This window comes from Felis catus, chromosome B4 (assembly GCF_018350175.1).
Source record: "Felis catus isolate Fca126 chromosome B4, F.catus_Fca126_mat1.0, whole genome shotgun sequence".
In the NCBI taxonomy this organism is placed as follows: domain Eukaryota; kingdom Metazoa; phylum Chordata; class Mammalia; order Carnivora; family Felidae; genus Felis; species Felis catus.
This window is the reverse complement of record NC_058374.1, coordinates 20,655,533-20,679,955: the sequence shown is the minus strand read 5'-3', so window position 1 is coordinate 20,679,955 and position 24,423 is coordinate 20,655,533. Positions and strand designations below refer to the sequence as shown.

The following is a 24,423-nucleotide window of genomic DNA, read 5'->3' as shown; positions in this document are numbered from 1 at the left end:
AGGCCCGCCCGGACCGAAGTACAGCCCCAGGCCCCCACCTGAACAGAGACCCTGGTCAGAACACCTGGAAAGCTGCATAGCACAGCAACACTCCATTCGGCCAGAGAACTCGGGGCAGGAGATGGCTTGAGTCAAGACCAGGGGTCCTGCCGGTCTTGGAGCCAGGTCTCCCACCCTACCCGGGTGGGGAGACTCACTGGTTGCCTTGCCCATTGCTGAACACAGCCTGCACACTGCCCGACCAGGGAGCCTAACCAGAGTGCACAGCCCTACTTCCGGTGTGGCCCCTGAATATGAGGGCACAGCCTGTGGTTTCCCCGCCCACTGGGCAAAACCAGTAGCCCTGTCTGGCCAGAGAATTCAGTGCCTAATCTTGCCTGATCAGGTTCCCCAGTGACCATGCGGGCCGTGGGGTCCATTCTGCTGCCCTGCGAGGGCAGGGAAGCTAACTCAGAGCCCCACCGACTACTGAGCATAGCACCCAGTCCTGACTGTCTAGGAAGCCGAACCAAAGAACCCAGGCAACAGTGGAGCCCATCCTCCAGCATCCCCCACCCCTCACTCAGACCTAAGGCAACGGCCTCACCCAAAAATGACCCCACCCCGCCCGGTAGCAAGGCCCACAGCTGGACATTCCCAGCAGACACATTCAGAAATCCAAAGTAAGCTGACTGATGAACAGTCTCTGCCTAAGCAAACCTGCAAAAACTGGGAAAAGAAGACTACTTACTCATATGCATAGATACCAGTATAGAAAATGAACGATCACAAAACTCAGGAAACCATGATGCTACCAAAGTAAACTAATAAAACTTTAATGACTGACCCTAAAGAAATAGAGATCTATGATCTGTCAAAGAATTCAGAATAATACTCAAACTTTAGTCAACTATAAGAAACACAGACACCAAATGAAATTAGGAAAACAACGCATGAACAAAATGAAAAGTTCAACAAAGAAACTATTAAGAAACATTGGGGTGCCTGGGTGGCTCATTCAGTTAAGTGTCCGACTTTGGCTCAGGTCATGATCTCGTGGTTCATGAGTTTGAGCCCCACATCAGGCTCTCTGCTGTCAGCTCAGCACCTGGAGCCTGCTTCGGATTCTGTGTCTCCTTGCTCTCTGCCCCTCCCCGACTCGCACTCGGTCCCTCTCTCTCAAAAATAAAAACATTAAAAACTTTTGTTTTTAAATAAAAAATAAAAAAATAACAACATCAACAGCGGCACCTGGGTGGCTCAGTCAGGTAAGCATCCCACTTCAGCTCACGTCATGATCTCGTGATTTGTGGGTTGTAGCCGTGTCGGGCTCCATGCTGACAGCTCAGAGCCCGGAGCCTGCTTCAGCTTCTGTGTTTCCCTCTCTCTCTCTGCCCCTCCCCTGCTTGCACTCTGTCTCTGTCTCTCAAAAATAATAAACATTAAAAAAAAAATTATATAAAAAAAAACATCAACAGAAATCTTAGAGCTTAAAAATATGATGACTGAAGAACTCAACAGAGAGCTTTCAAAAGCAGACTTAACTAAGCAGAAGAAAGTTATCAGTGACCTAGAGGACAGGACATTCGAAATTATTCAGTCAGAGAAACAAAAAGAAAGAGTAAAGAATGCCTATGGGATTTATGGAACACCATCAAAAGAAATAATAATCACAGTATGAGAATTCTGGAAGGAGAAGAGAAAGAGAAAAGGTCAGAAAGTATAATTAAAGCAGTAATGGTAACAACTGAAACTTCCCAAACCTGGGGAGAGAAATGGACATCCAGTTCCATGAGGCCCGAAGGACCCCAAAATGGTTGAACATGAATAGGGCTACACCAAAACACATTATAATTAAATTCTTAGAACTAAAACACAAAGAATTCTGAAAGCAATAAAAGAGGAGAGAGCAATTACACACAGGTAAACTCCCTAAGACCATAGGCAGATTTCTCAAAGGAAACATTTCAGGCCAGGAGGGACTAGGATGACATAGTCAAAATATTAAAATAACTGTCAACCAGGAATTCTATACTCGGTGAAGTTGTCCTTCAGAAATGAAGGAGAGATAAAGACTCTCCAGAAAAACAAAAAGCTGAGGGAGTGCATCACCACTTATAAGACCAGCCTTCTTTGAGTGGAAGTAAAAGGACACTAATTAACATCATAGAAACATTAAAAGGTAGTATAAAACTCACTGAAAATGGTAAATATCTAATCAAAGATTCTGTAATATGGGAACAGTGGTGTAAAATTCACTTACAACTGTAGTTGAAAAGTTAAAAAGCAAACAGTAAAAGTAACCATGACTATAATAAACATTACTGAATACACAATACACAAAACATGTAAACTATAACATCAATAACCTAAACTGTATTAAACACAAATGAATTAAATTCTACAAAGTAAGTAAAATGGCTGAATGGACTCAAAAGCAAGTTACAACTACATGCTGTTTACAAGACTCACTTCAGCCTTAAAGACACACACAGACTGAGGAAGAGGGAAAAAGACCTTTCAAGAAATGATAACAAAAAAAAAAAAAAAAAAAAAAAGAGGAGCTGTACTTTTATCAGACAAGACAGACCTTAAAAATGGTAAAAAGAAACAAAGAAGGTCATTAAATAGTGACAAAGGAGTCAATCCACCAAGTTGATATAACAACTGCAAATATTTATGCATCCAACATCAGACAACCTAAATATATAAAGCAAAAGCTAACAGAGCTAAAAGGAGAAATAAACAGCAGTACAAAAACAATTGGGGACTTTAATATCCCACTCTCAAATCAACACGGATAAACAATTCAGACAGAATCAATAAGGGAAACAGCAGATTTGAACAACACAATGGAACAAATGGACCTAACAGACATAAAGAAATTTCTTACAATAGCAGAATACACCTTCGTCTCAAGCACACACACAACATTTTCTAGGACACAAAATATGTTGAGCCACAAAACAAGCCTTGGCAAATTCAACAAGACTGATTATCATACCAAGTATCTTTTCCAAACACAGTGGTATGAAACTAGAAAATAACAGGAAAGAAATTGGAAACCTCACAAAATGGAAATTATACAATACTTTCCTGAACAAAAAATGGTTTGAAAGAGAAATTCAAGAGGAAATTAAAGCAGCTTGAAATAAAAATGGAAACAAAACATACCAAAACTTAATAGGATGTAGCTAAAGCAGTTCTAAGAGGAAAATTCATAGCAATAAACACCCACATTAGGAAACAAAGATCTCAAATAAACAACCTAACTCTGTGCTTCAAGGAACTAGAAAAAGAAGAACAAACTAAGCCCAAAGTTAGCAGAAAAAAGGAAATAACAAACAGGAGGGCAGAAATAAATGACATAGAGAACATGAAAGTAACAGAAAAAAAATTAACAAAACTAAAAGTTGGTTCTTGGATAAGATAAAATTGACAAATTTTTATCTAGACTAACCGAGGAGAAAAGAGAGAAGACCCAATCCAATAAAATTATAAATGAAAAAGAAGACATTATAGTTGACACCACAGAAATACAAAGGATCATAGGAACCTACTATGAACCAACAAACAGGGCAAGAAGAAGAAACAGAAAAATTCTTAGAAACATAAAGCCTACCAACACTGAATTAGGAAGAAATAAAAAAACCTGAACAGCCCAATTACTGGTAAGATTGACTCGGTAATTAAAAATCTCTCAGCAAAGAAAAAAGCCCAGGGCCAGTTGGCTTCCCTGGTCAATTTTACCAAATATTTAAAGAATTAACAACAATCCTTCTCAAAGTCTTCCCAAAAAATCAAATAGGAAGGAATGCCCCAAACTCATTTTATGAGGCCAGCACTACCCTAATACCAAAGCCAGAAACAACACTCCAAAAACAAAACTACAGGCCAATATCCCTGATAAATACAGATGTAAAAATTCTCAATAAAATACTAGCAAACCTAATTCAGCAGCACATTAAAAAGATCACTCCTATGGAAGCCAGTTTGACAATAAATTATATTTAAAAAAAACCAGACCGGGGCGCCTGGTTGGCTCAGTCCGTTGAGCAGCCGACTTCAGCTCAGGTCATGATCTTGCGGTCCGTGAGTTGGAGCCCCACGTCGGGCTCTGTGCTGACAGCTCAGAGCCTGGAGCCTGTTTCAGATTCTGTGTCTCCCTCTCTCTGACCCTCCCCTGTTCATGCTCTGTCTCTCCCTGTCTCAAAAATAAATAAAAACGTTAAAAAAAAAAAAAAAAAAAAAAAAACAGACCATTCACCATGATCAAGTGGGATGGTTCAACATACACACATCAATGTGATACATCACATTCACACAACGAAAAAAAATCAGATCACCATCTCAACAGATGCAGAACAAGCATTTGACAAAATTTAACACCCATTCGTGATTAAGAATTCTTAACCGGGGCGCCTGGGTGGCGCAGTCGGTTAAGCATCCGACTTCAGCCAGGTCACGATCTCGCGGTCCGTGAGTTCGAGCCCCGCGTCGGGCTCTGGGCTGATGGCTCAGAGCCTGGAGCCTGTTTCCGATTCTGTGTCTCCCTCTCTCTCTGCCCCTCCCCCGTTCATGCTCTGTCTCTCTCTGTCCCAAAAATAAATAAACGTTGAAAAAAAAAATTAAAAAAAAAAAAAAAAGAATTCTTAACCAATTCAGTATAAAAGAAATGTATCTAGGAGCACCTGGGTGGCTCTGTCAGCTGATCATCCTATTTTAGCTCAGGTCATGATCTCACGGTTCATGAGTTCGAGCCCTGTGTTGGGCTCTGTGTAGACAAAGCTCGGAGCCTGGAGCCTGCTTCGGATTCTGTGTCTCCTTCTCTCTCTGCCCCTCCCCCACTCACATTCTGTCTCTCTCTCTCTCTCAAAAATAAACATTTAAAAAATGTCTTAAAAAAAGAAATGTACCTCAACTGAATAAAGGCCGTACATGACAAGCCCACAGCTAAACTCACATTCAATGGCAACAGGTTGAAAGCTTTTCTTCTAAGATTAGGAACAGGACAAAGATGCCCACTCTCACCACCCCTATTCAACCTAGTATTGAAAATCCTAGACTCTACCAAAAACAGACCAAATCAATGAATTCAATAAAGTTAAGGATACAAAATTAACATACAAAAATTAGTAGTATTTCTATACAGTAACAATGAATTCTCTGAAAAAGAAATAAAGAAAATGATCCTATTTACAACAGCATCAAAAACAAGGAAATACTTGGGCATAAACTTAATGAAGGAAGTAAAAGATCTCTAACCTGCAAACTACAGTGACGAAAGAAATGGAAGACACAAATAAAGGGAAAGGTATCCCACATTCATGGATTGGAAGAATAGTGTTAAAATGTCCTACTACCCAACCACCATATATAGAATTGGTGTAATCCGTATCAAGATTCCAACGGCATTTTTTATGGAAGTAGGAAAAAAAAACAATTCTAAAATCTGTATTTAACCACAAAGGCCCCTGAACAGCCAAAGTAATCTTGAGAAAGAACAAAGTGGGAAGCATCACACTTCCTGATTTCAAGCTACATTATTAAGCCATAGTTATTAAAACAGTCTGATTGGCCTAAGAACAGATACATAGACTAATGGAACAGAATCAAGAGCCCAGAAATAAATCTATGCATGTATGGTCAACCAGTATTTCACAAAGGAGCCAAGAATACTCAATAAAGACAAGACAGTCTCTTCAATAATGCCCAGCGCTGGGGAAACTGGACAGTCGCATGTAAAAGAGTGAAACTGAATGCCTATTCTATCTTACACAACTCACAAGAATTAACTTGAAATGAATTAAACACTTAAATGTAAGACTTGAAACTGTAAAACTCCTAGAAGAAAACATAGGGAAAAAAACTCCTGGACATGGGTCTTGGCAATGATTTTTTGGGTACGAAACCTAAAGCACAAGCAACAAAATAAAAAATAAGTATGTGAGACTCTGTCAAATTAAAAAGCTTCTGCACAGCAAAAGAAACCATCAGCAAAATGGAAAGACCTATGAAATTCAAAACAAAACCGTAACAAGATATCGCCTCACACCTGTTAGAATGGCCATCATTAAGAAGACAAGAGGTAACAAATGCTGGTGAGGAAATGGAGAACAGGAATCCCTTGTGCACTGTTGGTGGCACTGTAAAATGGTGCAGCCACTGTGAAGAACAGGATGGAGGTTCCTCAAAAGTTAAAAATAGAACCACCATATGATTCAGCATTCCTACCTTTGGTAACGTATCTAAAGGAAACAAAAACACTATGTCAAAGAGCTTTCTGCACCCCATGTTCACTGAGCATTAGTCACAAAAGCCAAGACATGGAAACAACCCAAGTGTCCACTGACAGGTTAATGGATAAAGAGGCCGTGGTATACACACACACACACACACACACACACACACACACACACACACACACTCTCTCTCTCTCTCTCTCTCTCTCTCTCTCTCTCTCTCTCTCTCTCTCCCCCCCACACACACACACGGTATGAAATATGTATATTACACACATATAACATGGAATAGTACTCAACCATAAGGAAGAAGGGAATCCTGCTGTTTGTGACTCATGGATGGAATTTGAGGGCATTATGCTAAGTGAACTAAGCCAGACAGACATAGAGAAATACTGCATGATCTCATACATGCCATCTACAATCTATTAAAAAAGAGCCCAAGAGTGAGAGAGCGATAGACAAACTAACTCATAAAGATCAGATTTGTGGTTACCAGAGGAAGGGGCTTGGATGAGAGAATCGGATGAATGTGGTCAAAAGGTAAAAATGTCCAATTTTTCTAGAATAAATCAGTACCAGGGAGGTACTGCACAGCACGATGGCAGTTAACACTACGGTAGGACCACGTGAAAGTCGTTAAGAGAGTAAATACTGAGAGTTCTAATCACAAAGACAAAACTGTTTTCGTTCTCTTATTTTTGTACCTGCAGGAGACGACAGATGGTAACTAAATTTATTGTGGTGATCATTTCACAATACACAGAAGTCAAGTTACTGTACTATATACCTGGAGCTTACCCAGTACTGTAGGTCAATTATATCTTAATAAAACTGGGAAAAGGAAATGACACAGAGTTATAAACATCATTAAATTTTATTAACAAAAACTTTGTACATTTTCTTTAATACATGTGGAATTTTACATCTAGGTAAAATAACAACACATTCAAAATTTACCATTTATACAAATTGTTACAGAATAACAACCAGTGGGTTAAATAAGTAAAATAAACCACACCGATTTTTTTAATTATCTACAAAAGATTTGACTTTCTTTAAAATTCCCCTGAACATATAAAAATAAATTAATTTTACTTTTCAATTAAATCTACCAATTAGAAATATTACAAATCAAAATATCAATGTTATGAATTTTTCACAATACAAAACAGATTCACAAAACCTTATTTACAGAAATGAGGTAAGAACTGTGCAATGTTTAACCAAGAGACATATTGCAGAATTAACATGTTCTTCCAGCTAAGTACACAGTGGAGGTCTAATTACAGCTGGGTCTTTTCCACTAATAATTCACACATTTGAGAACAGTTCAGTGATTACATCCCCAATTGTTTAATTTCTACTCTGCCATACCGTCACCCCAGGGGCGTGGCTACCCCAAGTGTAAGGACTGTAAATACAGATTTCACCTGTTTCAGGAACTGCAGTTGTTCGGTCTGTTTGAAATCACTGTCAGTAAACGGGAAGCTGTTTAAATTAACAACAACAAAAAAAACAAAGTAAAAAAAATAAACTAAAAACCTTACCAAATCCACTCATTTTTCTTGTGACTCATTAGTGGATAAACACCCAGGTAATAGTTTTGCCTGAGCTATCTACAGTGGCATAGAAAGTTTTCAATCAAGGCAGAAGCACGGGGAAGGCTGCTGTGCGGCACCGACTGCTCCCACTACTCACAGGACTGACGACGCTGCAGGCTCGGCTGTCCAGAGCCGTTTCAACACAACGGAGGTACGAACAGGCACTTGATTCAGGCCAAACCCTGCCAGCAGTTTCCAGAGTGGCCCCTCTTTCTGAAAGAAATCTTTCACTTTGAATTGATCTGGTTCCCCCAGCAGCCTTAGAACTCACTTAACTCAAAATATGAGTAGTTAACTTTAAAACACGAGTAGGTCTAAGCACTTTAAAAAAAAAAAAAAAAAGTGTTTAGCAAAAGAAAATTACCTTTAGCAGAAGCAGACATTACCAGCCTAACTTGATTACCAAAATTGGCCAAATCCCATCATAAAGAAAATTTTTAGAACAAAGATTGCCAAGTCCCAGTTGATGACCTATTAATTTGCAATAGTTAACCAATAAAACTCCAATAGAAGAAATTGGGACAGTTCCTTAAAATCTGTCTTAAGATCGGACTCACAGAGCAAGCATACTGTAACCCAAACAAAAGACTGTATTTCATATTCCAACTTGTACAACAAAATCAAAGTTTATAATGGAACACGTCTTTAGTTTTGCTGTTCATCTCTCCAATTTATAACAAAATGAGTTGTGCACCAACTATATTAAATTTCTCTTAGGTTGATAAATTCATTGCATGTAAATTATTTCATTGACAAAAGTTAGTTATTAAATTTTTTTCTCAAAGTTCAAAAAAATCTGGGTTGAGGGATGGGGGGCATGGAAATTCCATTTCAGTGCAACAAAGCAACAAGAAAATTAATCAAAGCCTTACAAGAATGTCCTTGTGGCAATTAATCCTTTGCTGTGCAGTTCATTTCTTGTCGCATTTCTTCATAGGTGTAGGAGGGCTGCAATGGCAGCCAGATCAAGTGCTAGAGCAGCAGGAGAGGCAATTTCTAGAGGTTTCTCAAGTGTCAACTTTTCTCTTGAGTGACAGGCCCAGTTTTATCACTAAGTCTCTGCGGTTAAACAAAATCAAAGGCATTAGCTAAACGAATCTGTGGCCCACACTTGAGGTAACCTTCTCTTAAACTGGGATTAAAACCGAGATAAATGGTGGTACATATGGTTATTCCAATCTTCTACAAGTTGGCATGACTACTTCTCCGCACAATATAAAGACATGAATTTACTGATAAACATTATTGGCTGCTTTATATTAACTTCAGCAGGGCACAAAGACAGAAGTGCCCACCCGAAGGTCACAAGTAGAGAACGGATGTAAATATCATCCCCCAAATTGACTTTTTCCACAAAAGTAGTAACATGGTGTTGTAGAAAATGAACTAAGAAAGTCATAGTTCTGATCCCACATGTCCTATTTGTCCCTTGAGCTTTAATCTCTTTGAGTCTCCTTTTTACTATCTATAAAAAAATTTTAAAGTCTTCAAAGACTGAAATCACATATACTATTGTATCTAACGGAGATAACATTATCACACAGAGTAGGGTACTCAGAAATATTATTTCCCAGCCTTGCTTTTCTCCCATTAGGTCATACTGCTTATTTTCCTTATTTACTATTGTGGTTTTCCATTATTTTAAAACCAAAAGCTTTTCCATTAAAATATGCATTCCATTAGAAAATGCATCCCGGTACAACTCAGGAAAGGGCAGCTTATAAATCCACGCGCACCTCGTTTTGTTGCGCTTCGCTTTATCGCGCCCCCCTCAAACTGAAGGTCTGTGGCAACCTTGTGGCAACCAAGTCTGTTGCTGCTATTTTCCAACAGCATTTGCTCAATTCGTATCTCTAGGCCACATTTAAGTAATTCTTGCAGTATTTCAAACTTTCTCATTATTATTATAATCGTCATGGGGGTCTGTGATCAGTGATTACAACTTGCCGAAAGCTCAGATGATAGCACTTTTTCAGCAATGAAAAGCAGTTTCGATTTAAGGTATGTACTTTGTTCTCTTAGACATAATGCTGCCGCACACTTAACAGACTACGGTATAGTGTAATTTTTATATGCCCTGGGAGCAAAACAATTCATTTGACTCGCTTTGTTATTGTTACAGTATTTGCTTTGTTGCAGTGGTTAACAGTGGCACTGAACTCCCACTACCTTCAGGGTAAACCCGTAATTTGCTTTTTTAACACAAGAAAAAATTGAGAAAGGAGAAAAACGGTGTAAGAAGTTCCTACATGAATACAGAATCACTGAAATTTCCCACGTCTGGGAAACACTGGAGAGGTGACTAGGTTTGTGATAATGACAGTATTCACCATCAGGAAGTCAGAGAAACAGTGGGGCAAAGGCACCGAAGAGTTGATGACAACCAATAAACCTGTATTTTGAACCAACTCTTGTTCACTAACGACAAACTAAAGCTTCTGAGGACGAACAGCACAGTAAACAGCAAGCTTTCAAAGTGACAGAAAAGAGCAAACATGGTGACTTTCCACACCGTTATCTGCCAAGTGTCCCACCTCAGTGTTTCCCTTCTTCCTTTTCCTGACGTCCAGTCTCCATTCTCTATCCCAATACCCTTCTCCTCTAACACGGCTCTGCCCTGAACTCGAATTTAGGGGAAACATTTATACTCCAGTCAAGTAGACCTGATTGAAGGGGGGAATTAATAGAAAGAAACAGCCTCAAAATGTGTGCTGCTATATGGACAGTACACTGCCCCTGCATTTATTTTTAATTTATCTTCACGTGTACGGTGAAAGGGTAAGATGCTGTCAGTTAAAGGAAATTAATAAAAAATTTAAATTCCATTACAAATGTGATTATGATTTACTTTCTTTTTAAAATTCATCTGGCAGAGTAACTGGAGTGCCCTAAAATTTATGCATTAATCTTATTATAAATATAATTCACTTTTAGAAAGTACTTTAAAGCAAAATAATAAAAATATTCCAAAATTATCTAGACTGGTTTTATAATTACAGATTAATTAGACAGAGATGCTCAAAAAACCCCAACTATTAACTTTTGAATGGACTGTCCCATACCACTTACTACACAGCTAAAATACATTTTCATTTTCAAATTGCTAAATTATAAAACGTCCTTCAAACCACATGCACAAATTTAAACCAATATACTCAGGGGACATAGAAACTGGCTTGGGTCCTTCATGTTTACACTGGCCAGCTGCTGAAACAACTGGTTTTAAGATGAAATTATCAGGGGAATAATACATCTAAAAAACAGTAAGAGAGGAAAACTAGAGACAGTCATCTCTGATTAATCAATACAATTCTTTCCCTAATTCCACGAGACAGAATAAAGCAAAGACACTTACCGTTACTTTCTGACTTGCACCATCGCCGTGGATGGTGAGGAAGGGGTTGGTGGTCGCGGGGTGAAGCGGCGGCGCCTGGGTGCCCGCGAGCAGGTTGTTGATCGGTATTTGCGTGGGCCCAGGCATCTGGAGCTGCTGTAGCTCAGGCTGGTGGTGCTGCTGGTGGTGGTGCTGTTGCATCAACTGATACAGAAGGGCCTGATGTTGTTCCTTAGGGAAGAACATGTGCGACAAGATGAGTTCCCAGGCACAGAATTCAGCAGGCAGTGAAGCCTGACTTTCTGTTTTCTTCTTTACATTAGATAATACTAGATAGTTAAATAGAGGTCACATTCATGCTACTAAGAAAGAAAACGAGTATCTCATCCAGAAAAATACACTGCACTAGGTAAAAACCATCTGCTATAAAATGTCTGTATTATTAGTGAATGGCGTATTTTCAAAACAGGGCAAACCAATATAGGAGATCTCTATTCAAATTAGGTTATCCATGATAATGAAGGGCAGCAGCAGCCTAGAAGTCACAAGTTATCTGGATCTGACTTCAGAAGGTGGGCCATTCTCATTCTCAATTCTGGGAACCTAAAGACACTTTCCAATTTCTCATTCATGTCAACAAAGAGTGCTCTCTTGCTATAGTTATGAGACTATTCTTTGCAGCAAATATGTATTTTATTTCTTGAGTGTTTTACTATGTGCCAGCCAATGTTTTGAGACATATCAGTGGGGGGGGGGGGGGGGGGGAATCTCTGCCCTCCGTGTCTCAGCCTGGTGGGGGGAAGAGGGAGAGACAAACAAAAATGTTACCATGTGATTATTGGTAAGGATCCAGGTAAACAGGAGGGTAAGACAGTACAGCAGGGGTGAAAGTCTGAAACACATTGGTCAGGGCAGTTCGCACTTAGACAAGGACTTGGGAGGCAAGGAGGGAATTCGCTACGTGGGTATGGGGGAAGGGAGGGGACTTCTAGGCCGATGAAGCAGCCAGTGCTAAGGGGCGATGTGGGGGTATACCCAGTGTGATCAGGGAACAGCCAGGGGCCCGGGGGCAGGCAAGAGACAAGTGCACAAGTAGGACACGTGGGAAATGTGGGCCTCACGGTGGTAGGCCGTGAACACTCTGGCTTCTGCTCAGAGGAATATGGGAAGCCGAGGAGGGATGCAGTCTGACTTGGGACTTCTTGATGGATTCAATGTGAGGCACCAGACAGGAATGAAGGATGACTGCAAGGTTTTTGGCTTGAGCAACTACAAGTACGGTGCTGGCTTTGGCTAAGGTAGGCAAAACTACGGGTGGAGCAGGTTTGTAATAGATCAGCAGTGCAGTGTTGGACGTGTTATGCTTGAAATGTCCGTTAAAATACCCAAGTGGAGATCTCAAATAAGCAGCTGGATACAGGAGTCTGAAATTCCAGAGAGGGGCCTGGGCTGACGAGGAAACATCCACACATATTTCAAGCTGGAATGGAGGATGGGATCTAAGTTCTTTGACTGGAGGAGGAGATCATTGAAATCTAGGATACTCTAAAACTGAGAAGCTGAGGTGAAGAGGAGGAGGACCCAGGAAAGGAGGCTAAAAAGGAATGAATGGTTAGGTAGGAAGAACACCGAGATAATGTGGTATCCTGAAGGCTAAGGGAAGAAAGTGTTGCAAGGAGGAGGGGGTGATCAACTCTGTCAAATGCTGTTGCCAGATCAAGTAGGAAGAAGAACGACAACCGTCCACTGGACTCAGCAGTACGAAAGCCATTCTGGCAAGCAGAAAAACGGGGCAGCAGTTGCTGGGGCTGGGGGATGGCCAAGCAAGAGTTTTTCTTAAAATGAGAGAAGTAAGTATGCCTTAAAATAAAACGTGATGCCTGTAAATGAACAAATGTCACCCCATAACCTTGGCCGACAAAGAAAAGGTAGAGTTTAAACCATTTCAGTTCTTGTGGCCTCGAAGCAACAGTATGCTAAAACCTCCTAATCGACCATGTTCTAGAAATGAGACTATTATAATCTTGATTAACAGGAAGAACCCCCAATAAACTGAATTTTAGTACTTCACATTAAGATGAGAAAGAGATAAGAAAACAAGGCCACAATTTAGTGCAACCATTAAAGAAGAATTTATATACGATCTCTCTTTTTACCACCGTAAGAACAAGTAACAGTGAAAATGATGATCCAGAATCAAAACAAGTATTTTCAATATATTTTTGACTAAAGCAAAAAGTGGGTAGATACATTTTATTTTCAAAGATTTTAATTTTTTTAAGAAGATTTAAAAATATGTTTTTAAGTTTATTTATTTTGAGACAGAGTGTGCATGAGCAAGTGGGGGAGGGGCAGAGAGTTCGAGGGGGAGAGAGAGAGAGAATCCCAAGCAGGCTCTGCACTGTCAGTGCAGAGCCCAATGCAGGGCTCAAACCCAGGAACTGGGAGATCATGACCTGAGCCAAAGTCAGACGCTTAACTGACTGAACCACCCGGGCGCCCCGCTTTTTTCTTTTTAAGTAGGCTTCACGCTTAGCACAGAGCCCACAGCGGGGCCTGAACTCACAAATCCAAGATCAAGACCTGAGCTGAGATCAAGAGTCTGACACTTAAGTGACTGAGCCACCCAGGCACCACCCCCACCCCACCCAGGCAGTAGACACATTTTAGAAAAAAATTACAAACAAAGGCTAAAATTCTGAGTTAATTAAATAGTGCATTCTCCAAGCAGTCCAACTCAATGAAGTACGCTAAGGAAATAGAGCTGGACAGAGTCACTGACCACATCTAACCCCGTCTCGCTTTAAGTTTATGACTGCACAGGGCCAGTCAGAGTGTCCTTGCATGTGAGCCACACGCTTCCAATCTTTTTTTTTTCTTTTTTAAACACTTTGTTTTTAAGTAAATCTCTACACCCAACACGGGGCTCGAACTTACAATCCCAAGATCAGCAGTCATATGCTCTACCAACTGAGCCAGCCAGGCACACCCCCCCCACCCCCCCGCGCGCGCGCGCGCGCGCGCGCGCACACACACACACACACACACACACACACACACACACACACACACACTTCCAATCTTGGTCAATTCTTCCTCTCTTCTTCAAGACACCTATTCCACGTTTACTTCTCACCAAAAGCACAACTGCCAAAAACCTCTAGACAGCCAAATCCAGTGGTCAGTTCTTGTCCTCCCAGAAACATTTTACACAACTTGAGTCTTACCTTTGTTCAGATATTTATATTTCTGCATCCTTTCCTTGGACTCCAGACTCCTACAACTGTCCAGTCCACATCTCACCTGAACATCTAAACACACGTGGCAAACTCGGCCTGCCTGTAACAGAACTTCCGTTTTCTCGGCAAAACCTGCTGCTCCTCCGAGTCTTCCAAATCTCAGGAAGACTCAACACCCAACTGTTTAGGACTCCTCTTTACCTTGAATGTCTGACAAACAAGTCTTGTTGGTTCTATCTTCAAAATACACAATCCCCGACAGTCGCCTGCCCTTACTTACACTGTTCTACGACACCACATCTTGTCTGCGAACTACTCCAACAGCCTCCCTGTTTCTTCTGTTGCCACCATCTCCCCTCCCGACACATACAGACTATCTCCCATGCAACAGCTAAGCCGATCTTTTAAAAATGTGAATTGTTATATCACTGTTATTCTGTTCACATCCTCCAATTAATTCTTTAAAATAATCCTCCAAGGAAAAGTGAGGCTATATGCAACAAGACTTTAAAAGTTGAGATACTTATTAAAACAAGTTGATTAGTACACTATATACTATTTTGACACATTTGACAATTTCCACAATAGACAAGCTTAAAAAAACGCGAAAAATTTCCTGCCCCAGACGGCCAAACAAGGCCCACCTGTGACCTCCTTTCCCCTGCACCAGCCTCTCTCTTATTCTGCAGTCATGCCGGCCTTTCTAGTGTTCACAACATAAACACATGCAGTCTTTCACAACTGTCTCCCTTCCATTCACCCATGCCCCAAATTCACGCTCCTTCAACTGTTAATTCAGGTCTGTACTCAAAAGTCACACACGCGAAGAGGCAAGACTCTTATGTAGAAAGGCCCCCGTCCCACTGTTCCTCTGTCCCCTCATCCTCCTTTATTTTTCTCGTCAGTACCTCACTACCAAAAGCTATACATGTATTTATCGTCCATCTCCACTGTCAGAGCGAAACTCCGTGAAAATACAAAGTCGCCCTCATCACATCACCATGGTCTCCAAGAGGACCATGCTACATGGTCTAATATTCGTAAATGCTTAGGTAATAATGTCGCCACAGGTACCACAGACTATACCAAATGGCAAGACAAACTGTTTTTGGGTGACGCATCCCACAATGCTGTTCACAAAGTGGATAACCTATACCCACACTGAACGCCTATTACAACTTGGGTCACTTGCTCCTAATAAAAATCAAGTATTATCAAAACGCAGAACTTACTGGCGTGAGCTGCTGAGAATTTAACAACTGCTGAAACTGCTGTTGGTGAAGATATATCTGTCTTTGCTGGTCAGAAAGTAATCCTAGTCCTGAGGCACTGAAAAACGATTACAATTCTTACTTTCTACTAGATACCTTGAATGGTTTTTAACATGTAAAATGAAAGACAACTTTACAACTTGACGTTCAATAAGTTAGCAAAGTCAAATTTTTAAACACAACACTTTCTGATCACAAAATCATGTACAAATATCTTATTTCCCTTTCTCTCTGTATACAGATAAACAAGAATTCACATTGTCAAGAAACGTTTTGTTTTCCTTCTTATTATAAACCAAGAAGGCACTAAGTAGTTTATGGAATAGAAATTTAAATGTGTTTGTAACATACATGTAATAATTTTTATTTATTTAAGGAGAATTTAACCCATACTAAGTAAGACATATGTAAAACAAAGAAAGAATTTCAACTACTAATTAACTTGACCGAACCTTTTTTTTTTAATGGTCCCAATGGTCAGTAAAATTAAGCACCAATCAAAAGGGAGCCAGAAGAGATAGTTTACTAGTATCCCCTGCAATCCATTTAAAATGATTTATTCCTCAAAAGTATGTTCGATAACAATATGGCTTTAGTCTCCCTATTTTGAAGTCAAATTAAATGCCAGTACAATGAAACAGTTTCACTCACTGGAAATTCAAGATAAATATTTGACCTTCACCGGTACCGAAAGCTTTGATTATAAAATTAGCAAAACTGCATAGCTCAATTTTAAGAAATCAATATTCATATGTGATCTCATTACAATACTGTTTTTCTTCGGAATTTATGATACATGAAGGTATCGTAAGGGGATGAAGGTACAAGGGGAGAGAACACAGATCAAGAATGAAATTTTTCGCACAGAATATATTTCATGCTTTGCTACTAACAGTGATTTCATTTTGTGTTAATCTGAATGACTTAAGTTTCAAAAACAGTTCTCGCAATAACACAGTTGGCCTAGAAGTTTGCTGGATTTTAATTTCTTTGACTGCATCTACAAGAAGCACATTAAAACTCCCAATCTAACACATGGACAGCACTAGTACTGTGTGGCACAAAAAAACCCAAAGTATAATTAAGTGGAGTTTCTTACCTGTTAGTCAGTGTGGCTGGCATTGGATGTGTTGCATTAGGTGGTACAGTGGTGTGGGTGAGGGGGGTAGGGTTCTGTGATATTGTGACAGGGGTCTGAATAACCCCATTTAAAGCTCCTACAATGCCATTAATTGCCAGTTGGTTACCTGGCAAAGCTCCAATTATTCCACCCACTCCAGGCACTGCAGGAATGGTGGATGTTACAGTCTGCATTCCACCAGCCAGTGCCCCCACTGTCACACCATTGACCTGCTGAACTCCGCTAACGCCTGAGCCCGGCTGCGCTGGACTCTGCCCAGCGGGAGGTGGGGTAGAAAGAGCAGAAGAACTGCTGGTGCTCTGTCCACTGGAGGTCAAGTCCTAATGCAAGAAGGAACAGAAACTTAAGTGTGGAAGAACACAGCAGAACTGTGTAAAATCATTTGAAGCCATTTAATGGGATCTACTATTGTTCATCAGAAAAACACAGAAATGAAACTAACCACACCCAAATTACCTGATTTAACACAGGAAGAGAATTATCAGGTAAAAAGCTGTTTCCCAGATGAGGGCTCTTACTGCTGTTCAAGGAATCAGTAGTAGGAGCTAGAATAATAAAAGACAAAAAGAAACCTATTTACCCTGTTAAATTACGTCATGTGTAAGATTAAAGGCTTATCTAAAAAGCTTATCCTGAAGCCCACATTAAAAACACTTAAATATTAGGTCTTGCTATTTCTAATACCAGTTTAAATGGGAAAATCTATACCTCTATTGAAGACTATGGCTTTAAATCAATAGAGATCACTACACATTTAAATAACTATTATCGTTAAATTATGTACTAAAGAAGTCAGAGCAAATTCAAGTCGATCACTTAACAGATTCTTCACGTTCTCTGAGAATAAACTATCATTCCTTCTCTTAACCATCTTCATGTAACTGGTAACCAGTTATTATTCACTTATTATGAAAAAGATATTGAGAGTCTATCCTACTTTCCCTTAGATACAAAATAAACATTTCACACTTACCATTCTGTGCTGAAAATGCATGCATTTGATGAGATGGGCTAGGATTTGTCGTTATTGTTGGAAAAGGCACTGAGAGCTGTGCATTCAGTAACTGAAGACGTTCTTTTTTGGCTGTCAAGTTTTTAATCTGTTCTTCTAATCTTCGATTTTCAACTTGAAGTTGATGTAATGACTTCAGCATTCCTAAAACTAGCAAACATTTGGATGGCTTTAATAAGGACAAGTTCCCACACACGACTAAGTATTTTACAGACCTAAGTGTCAATAACTTTAGAAATAAGTTAAAATAGGAAAGCGGAAATTCTGTAAAGCACTTTTATATTACTAGGTTTTATTTCTAAATTTCCTTTTATTTCTAAATTTATATGTAGATATAAATTGGGAAATAAATAAATACAGCATAATGTATGTGCGTGTATGTAAGCATAAAGGGATAGTGGGCCTGGATAATACCTTCTGGAAACTTTGTTGCCACGTATCAAAAAAATCCGCCCACCTGGTTCAGGTAATTTCCATTTCTCAAACAAAACTGATAGAACGTTTACGTTTTATTCTCGCCAAAATAAAAACCTAATCACAAAGTCGAAGTGCCTGCCCCAATCTTTCATTCAAATCGTAGTTCAGATGGGAAAGAATCCCTCCAATATTCCTCACCGCAATCAAGAGCGCAAGTGCGCGCGCGCTGCTCGGTTCCGCTCAGCGAGGGCGAGCCGCCCGGCCTGCTGCTGCACACGTTGCCCAGCAGGGAGCAGTGTGCGCGCACCGCAGCCCACATCCCAACTCCCACAGGAAGGCGTGTGCTGTCTGTAAAGGAGGCCGTTTCCATCCGGCCTCGTCACCTCAAATACAGTTTCGATTCCTTCCACAACTCGGACGTCTCAACTGACAACACAGAGTAGTTATGCCAGGGTGATGGACGCTTTAAAAGTTCTATGTACGTATTAAAAGTTGTATTTGTTTAACATGCCCTCAGGGCCTTCCGAAGACACAACTGTCCTGGTGCAGCCGTCTGTGGTCATTTCCCAAGGATTTAACTTTTATCCCTCCTCTTCAAAATCCCACAAAGAAGCCCTTAGTGTACCCAAATGAGATGCAGTAAGACTAAGCTAAACCTGTCCTCCAGCTATCATGTTTAAAGGATTATCCCGGCATGAATTTCCTCACAATTAGCATTTTTTGTCAAGGCACCATTCACAAAAAAAAAAAAAAAAAAAAAAAAACACACACACACACAAAAAACAAAACAAAACAAAAAAACCCCCACAATTTATGGCAATTGTCTACTAACAAGAAGCAAAATGTTTTGTTTTAATATAATAAACTAGCAAAAGTTTATATCCCCAAATGATAAAAAAACCATCTATTTTTTCCCCCCAAAATATATATCCTTAACACTATCCCAGCTTCTCCAGGTGCCTACCACTTACAGGAACTTTGCTTTTTTGGCTTTTTTCACCCATGGCCCTCCATAATACTTAACACTGGAAATACTAAATATGTATATAAAGATATATATATAGGTATAGGTATAGATATAGATATATGATACAACTTAATAAGTGAATGATATTTAATGAATGAAAATTGTATGTAATTTACTCATCGTTATTCTTGCTCATCTAAATTGTAAAATTAGGAAGACAGCTTGCCATACTTGACTATATGCATTTTTAAAAATGAATTCTCTAGAGGTAAGCAAGTGTTCTTCCCACAAGTGAAGAGAAGATGTAACTCACGTGTTTTAGTAAAATGTGAAAACTGGTAAGAACAAAGTACCACCGTGAAACTAATTCAAAAGAGTAATAATAACCACTCAACAGATAAGTGCTTACTATGAGCTAGGCAATGTTCTTCACGTTTTTTATGCCATTTAATCCTCAAAACAACACTATGATATAGGTACATTATTATTCCCATTCTACAAATGGGAGATTAAAGCATACTGACATCAAGAAATTTGTCCAAGATCATATTGTTAAGAACAGGTAAAGTGAAGTCCAGTAGTAAAACTGTAGAATCCCTATTAAACCACCACTCTATACTTTCTCACCATATTACAGAAAACATATTTCATAATTTCACTGCTACTCCTGATGAAGTGTGTCTGTTACATCCATCCATCTGTCTGTCCATCTATCTTTCTGTAAAGACATGAAAAGAATACTTACTGTCACTAGGAGTACCCTGTTCTAATAAAAACTGCTGTCCTTCACTCCACTGCCTCTCCAAAAGCTGTTCTATGCTGGCTGCTACTGGAGGCAGATTTTCCAAACTGCTGTTGACTGGTTGATCATAGCGAATCTGTAAGCTGCTTACAGGAGATCTGTTGAAAATATTAACTCTCAGGTTAAACAGAAAGAGAGTGCATTTACGCTTCTTACCTTATGCTGGCCCGTTTCCCGTACAAGTTTTCTAACTCTAGGCTGCCTATGCTGGAAGAATGATAAAACCATTATCCACCCTAAAATTGAGTAATTACCATTCTTCCTCCCCAAATTATAAAAATCACAGGAATAGCTGGCTAGACTCAGTAATTAAAAACCACTAGAACACATAAACACAACACCAATAATCTCTGAAATAAGGTGTAAAAGAACTTGATACAGCCTTAGACAAAGGAGGGAAAGATAGTATTAGAAAACTTTAAAATAATTAGCCAGAAAAGAAGAGTTCCACAATTCTGCTTTAATATGCAAAACACCAGAGGAACACTGTACAATTATAATAATGTAGAAAGCATTTTAACACACAATCAACAGAATCTCAAATATCAGTAAAAAGATGATTTTGAAGGAACCCTTTGTTTTAAAGTAAAAAATATTTATTTTCTAGTATTTTCAGGATTAAGGAGCATTAGCAAGACCAAAGTAAATTTTTATTTGAGCCCTTTATACACATTTTTCTAAAACGTCTTAGACCTGTACTTCAAATGGTAATAACTCTTTCAAAGCAAATATTACTTATATTAAGATAAATATATAATGTTCTCTCGTCCACTTTTTGTCTTAAATTGGTAAGCATGCCCATTTCTGGTCTCCAGCCTCTACACTAACTAATATATTAGTAAAGGGCTTTGGAGTTTCCAAAGTGTTTCCATGTAATTATCTCATATGATCGTGAGAACGAGAGAGAGAGAGAGAGAGAGAGAGAGAGAGAGAGAGAGAGAGAGAAGTCAAAAGTGTGGCTTACTGGTTCCATTTCTACAGGAGGAAACAAGATGGGGCTTTAGTGACTTGTCCAAAGACACACTGCCGGTAAATGGCAGAGCTGGGGCCACAACTCAGGTCTCTAACAACCACCGGTGTTCTGCCACTGCCCTCAGTATGCTTCTCTATAAAAATCTCTTTGAATAACAAGTTAGACAAATGAGGTTTTTTATTCTACACATAAACATCACACGCTACATATAGTTGACCATCCCTCTTCAAATAATACATTATGCCAGGATCCTTTAGGCTATTACATGTCAGGCTGATTTTTAAAGGATAACATAAAGTTGGAAATATATGCTAAAAATGATTTAGTATGATTTATTGTTGGAAATTCCATTTAGCTAATGAAAACCTGAGAACTATTGTGCTAAGCAAAATAGCACTAAGGGATCTCGCAGAATTTCTGGGTAGTTTCTAGGATATTTTAAGAGGGGAACATGGACATGCTTCCTCCACTAAACACACGAGCAAAAGTCCGCCTAGTTTTCTACTTTGAAAAGAAGAATAATAGAATAGTACAGAAGTAATCACAGCATAAAATTACAAATTAGTCAGTTGATGTTATCATTGTGTGCTTCTGATTCCTAGTTTCAAAAGAAGAAATATTTCATTTCCTATAGTGCTCAATTATGAAAAATACTACTACTTTTAGGTCATCCAAGAATTTTATAGGAAAAGACACACCTAGTGGTACCACTAGAAAATAGCAAAATTCGACGTTACTGAACTAATCGCTCCTTAACAGACTTTACCAATATATCAGCAATACAACAACAGATACTAACAGTATCATCGCATGAAAAATTTAATTTTTAATAGAATTTTTAAGTTTGCATAGTTGAAAAAAAAAAAAAAGACTCCAGAATGGGCTTTTCCCTCCTTCTGTTCTCCATTCTCACCCAGTCTAACCATGCTTGAGGCACAGTTTACAAAATTAGACAGCAGAGAGAGAGCAAACAAACTAGAAGAAGGTATAGAAGTTAAAAGTCGTATATAATTAATAAAAAGAGAGCTAGGGCCTCAAGTTCGACTGTTTTCCATAAGCTGGCACAATATTCCCTTCTGCCATTCTCCCCACTGAGAACAGAAGATGTGGGCACTTAGACTGTGCTCAGAAAAATTCAACCATTTCAGTAGAACTTTGCTAAGAGTGTCCTGCTAACTTCTTTATCTCCTATCAGAGATATTTAAGGCACCTGAGTTCGTTCAGATAATATCTAAGACAATTTTACAGAACGAATGTAAAACACTTACTATACTTTGATTCAAACAATTTTAGGAACTAGAGGGATTTTACTTTATTTTATTTAGTTTATTTTTTTTAGGCATCTCTACACCGAATGTAGGGCTCGAACTTACGACCCCAAGATCTACAGTCCCACGCTCTTCCGACTGAGCTACCCAGGAGCCCCGAGAAGTAGAGGGAATTCAGAAATGAGCCCTAAGAACTAGGAACCAGAGATGAAAGGGTTCAAGTGCATTGCCTACAACAGAGCTAAAACTGGAACCCTAAGTTGAAAGCCTGGAGTCGGTAGCTTCAAGAGGTTCTAAAGACTATTTCATAACCAAAAAGAATTAGCCAAATTAACGTATTTAACAGTACCAGTCGCTAAATGTACAAATGATAAAAACAAGAGAGTTCAAACTGACTGGAAATCTAAGAAAAGGTAGGTCCTTCTAAAAGCTTAAAGTCTAACCATGTGTTTAAATTAATATTCAAATTAATTGAGAATCATTTTTCTTGACTGTCCAGACATGCTTCTTATCTACAGAATGCTTTTACAGCCTCACAAATGTGTGCTCTGATAGGAGATAAAGTAGTTTCCAAATCTCCAAACGTCTCCTTTGCCTCGCCTCTGCAGAGTAAACAGCGCTTACCGCGGTGAGAGACTTCCTCGGGGTGAGCTTCCTCTGCCAGCAAGGCTGCGGCCATTGTCTCCGAGATCTTGATCTGCAGTGTAAATATTTCATAGCTGATAAAGTGACTCTCACTAGATAAGAGGTTTTAAGCTCTTGCCCTGATTTTCCCTAAAACGTACATAAAACCTTTACCACTACTTTGCAGTTACTCTGAAAGTAGATCTAGTATGTTGCTAGTTCAGAATTGCTGAACTGTGGCATGTAAGGCGTTGTCCCTACACGTTTTTGTGGGTGTAGAAGGCCATGGATTATGTTCCGTTCTTTCATTCCTTTCAATTTTACAGCACAGAAGCGTGGTTTGCATTTGCAGTACCCTCCCCTCAGCCACTTTTAATTTCTACGGTTAAAGTAATGAATCACAGCTGTGGACAGCTAATCTGTATGCTTATCACAGCAAATCCTTATGCTTTGTATTTTTTAACACTTTGCATCCCAAGACAAGTCATAAAATACATAGTGTACGACATAAAGCCACACACCATAACTAAAATTACACATATTACACGGATCCTCACACCAAGAATAAAGTTAAATATAACACTAAATATTTAAATGGACAAAAACAAGTAGGAAGATAGCATGCTGGACTTAAAAGGAAAAAATTAATTTCTTCAAAATAATTCTTAGGTAACACCAACTATCTCTGCTTGACAAGTAACCTGTGTCTCCCCTACAGTCAGTTCCTTATAAAATCACCCTATCTGGCCTCTTTCAAGGTTGTCCTCCCCTTATTCTGAGTCAGGTAACCTCTGACCTGAAAGGGTAAAGACATGACTGATCCATTCTTGGTGAACTGCTAAACCCATTCCCTTCCCCCAAACAGGCATGACTACTTGGACATGTCAACAAATCCTTAAGGATGGAATGAAACAAAGCAAATCCAGTGGCTCATTAAAACAGTACAAGAGGCAAATGCTACAAAATGTCAACTGGTAAAAATTCACAGGATTACTAAACACTGTAGAAATTCTCTAACAGGATTTTTTTTTTAACCAAGTTTGTGTAATGCAATTTCATGAATTATGCAAATAAAGGTTTAGGCTATTCACAGAAAAGCCCAGTGTTATGTTACTTTCATTGCACAGAACTGAGAACTGAACACATCAATCACAAAAGTCACAGGAGACATTGTTGCATTCCTGCCTGCTGATGGCTCTGCTTAAACATTTACATTTCAGACAGTAAAAAAAAGCACATCACTATTTTGCAGCACCGCACACTATTTACTTCCAACTGTGACTCTTTTGGTTGGGGGTGGGGGTGGGCACAATCCTGTATTAACCACACCTTTAGACTTTTCAAAGAAAATGAGCCAAAGGCAGGGATGGGGGGGGGGGGGGGAATTTAGGCTGGGGGAGAGCTGAAAAATTCTTGAAAACTTACCTGTTTGACTGTTTTCAGACTGAACTATAAGAGCTGCCATTGATGAATTTGGATTTAATCTATTGCCATACATATGAGATGGTGCCTGACTAAGAGAAGATCCAGATAGGGTATTTGCCTAAATG

The 24,423-nt window shown here is 39.3% G+C and overlaps 1 protein-coding gene across 18 annotated transcripts in view; it reads right to left on the bottom strand.

Moving 5' to 3' along the window:
- Window positions 1–7,079: 7,079 nt before the first annotated feature.
- MLLT10 (MLLT10 histone lysine methyltransferase DOT1L cofactor) overlaps window positions 7,080–24,423 on the bottom strand; it is a 237,965-nt gene continuing 220,621 nt past the window's right edge. For all 18 annotated transcript variants that reach the window (XM_045060978.1, XM_019834031.3, XM_045060975.1 and 15 more), the window contains 9 exons: window positions 24,299–24,416; window positions 22,874–22,946; window positions 19,952–20,106; window positions 17,784–17,972; window positions 17,267–17,355; window positions 16,769–17,130; window positions 15,631–15,727; window positions 11,181–11,390; window positions 7,080–8,884 (listed from right to left, as the gene is read on the bottom strand). In XM_045060978.1, coding sequence (XP_044916913.1) covers window positions 8,840–8,884; window positions 11,181–11,390; window positions 15,631–15,727; window positions 16,769–17,130; window positions 17,267–17,355; window positions 17,784–17,972; window positions 19,952–20,106; window positions 22,874–22,946; window positions 24,299–24,416 — 1,338 coding nt within the window. In that variant the 3' untranslated portion in view covers window positions 7,080–8,839. The remainder of the gene's footprint in view (window positions 8,885–11,180; window positions 11,391–15,630; window positions 15,728–16,768; window positions 17,131–17,266; window positions 17,356–17,783; window positions 17,973–19,951; window positions 20,107–22,873; window positions 22,947–24,298; window positions 24,417–24,423) is intronic.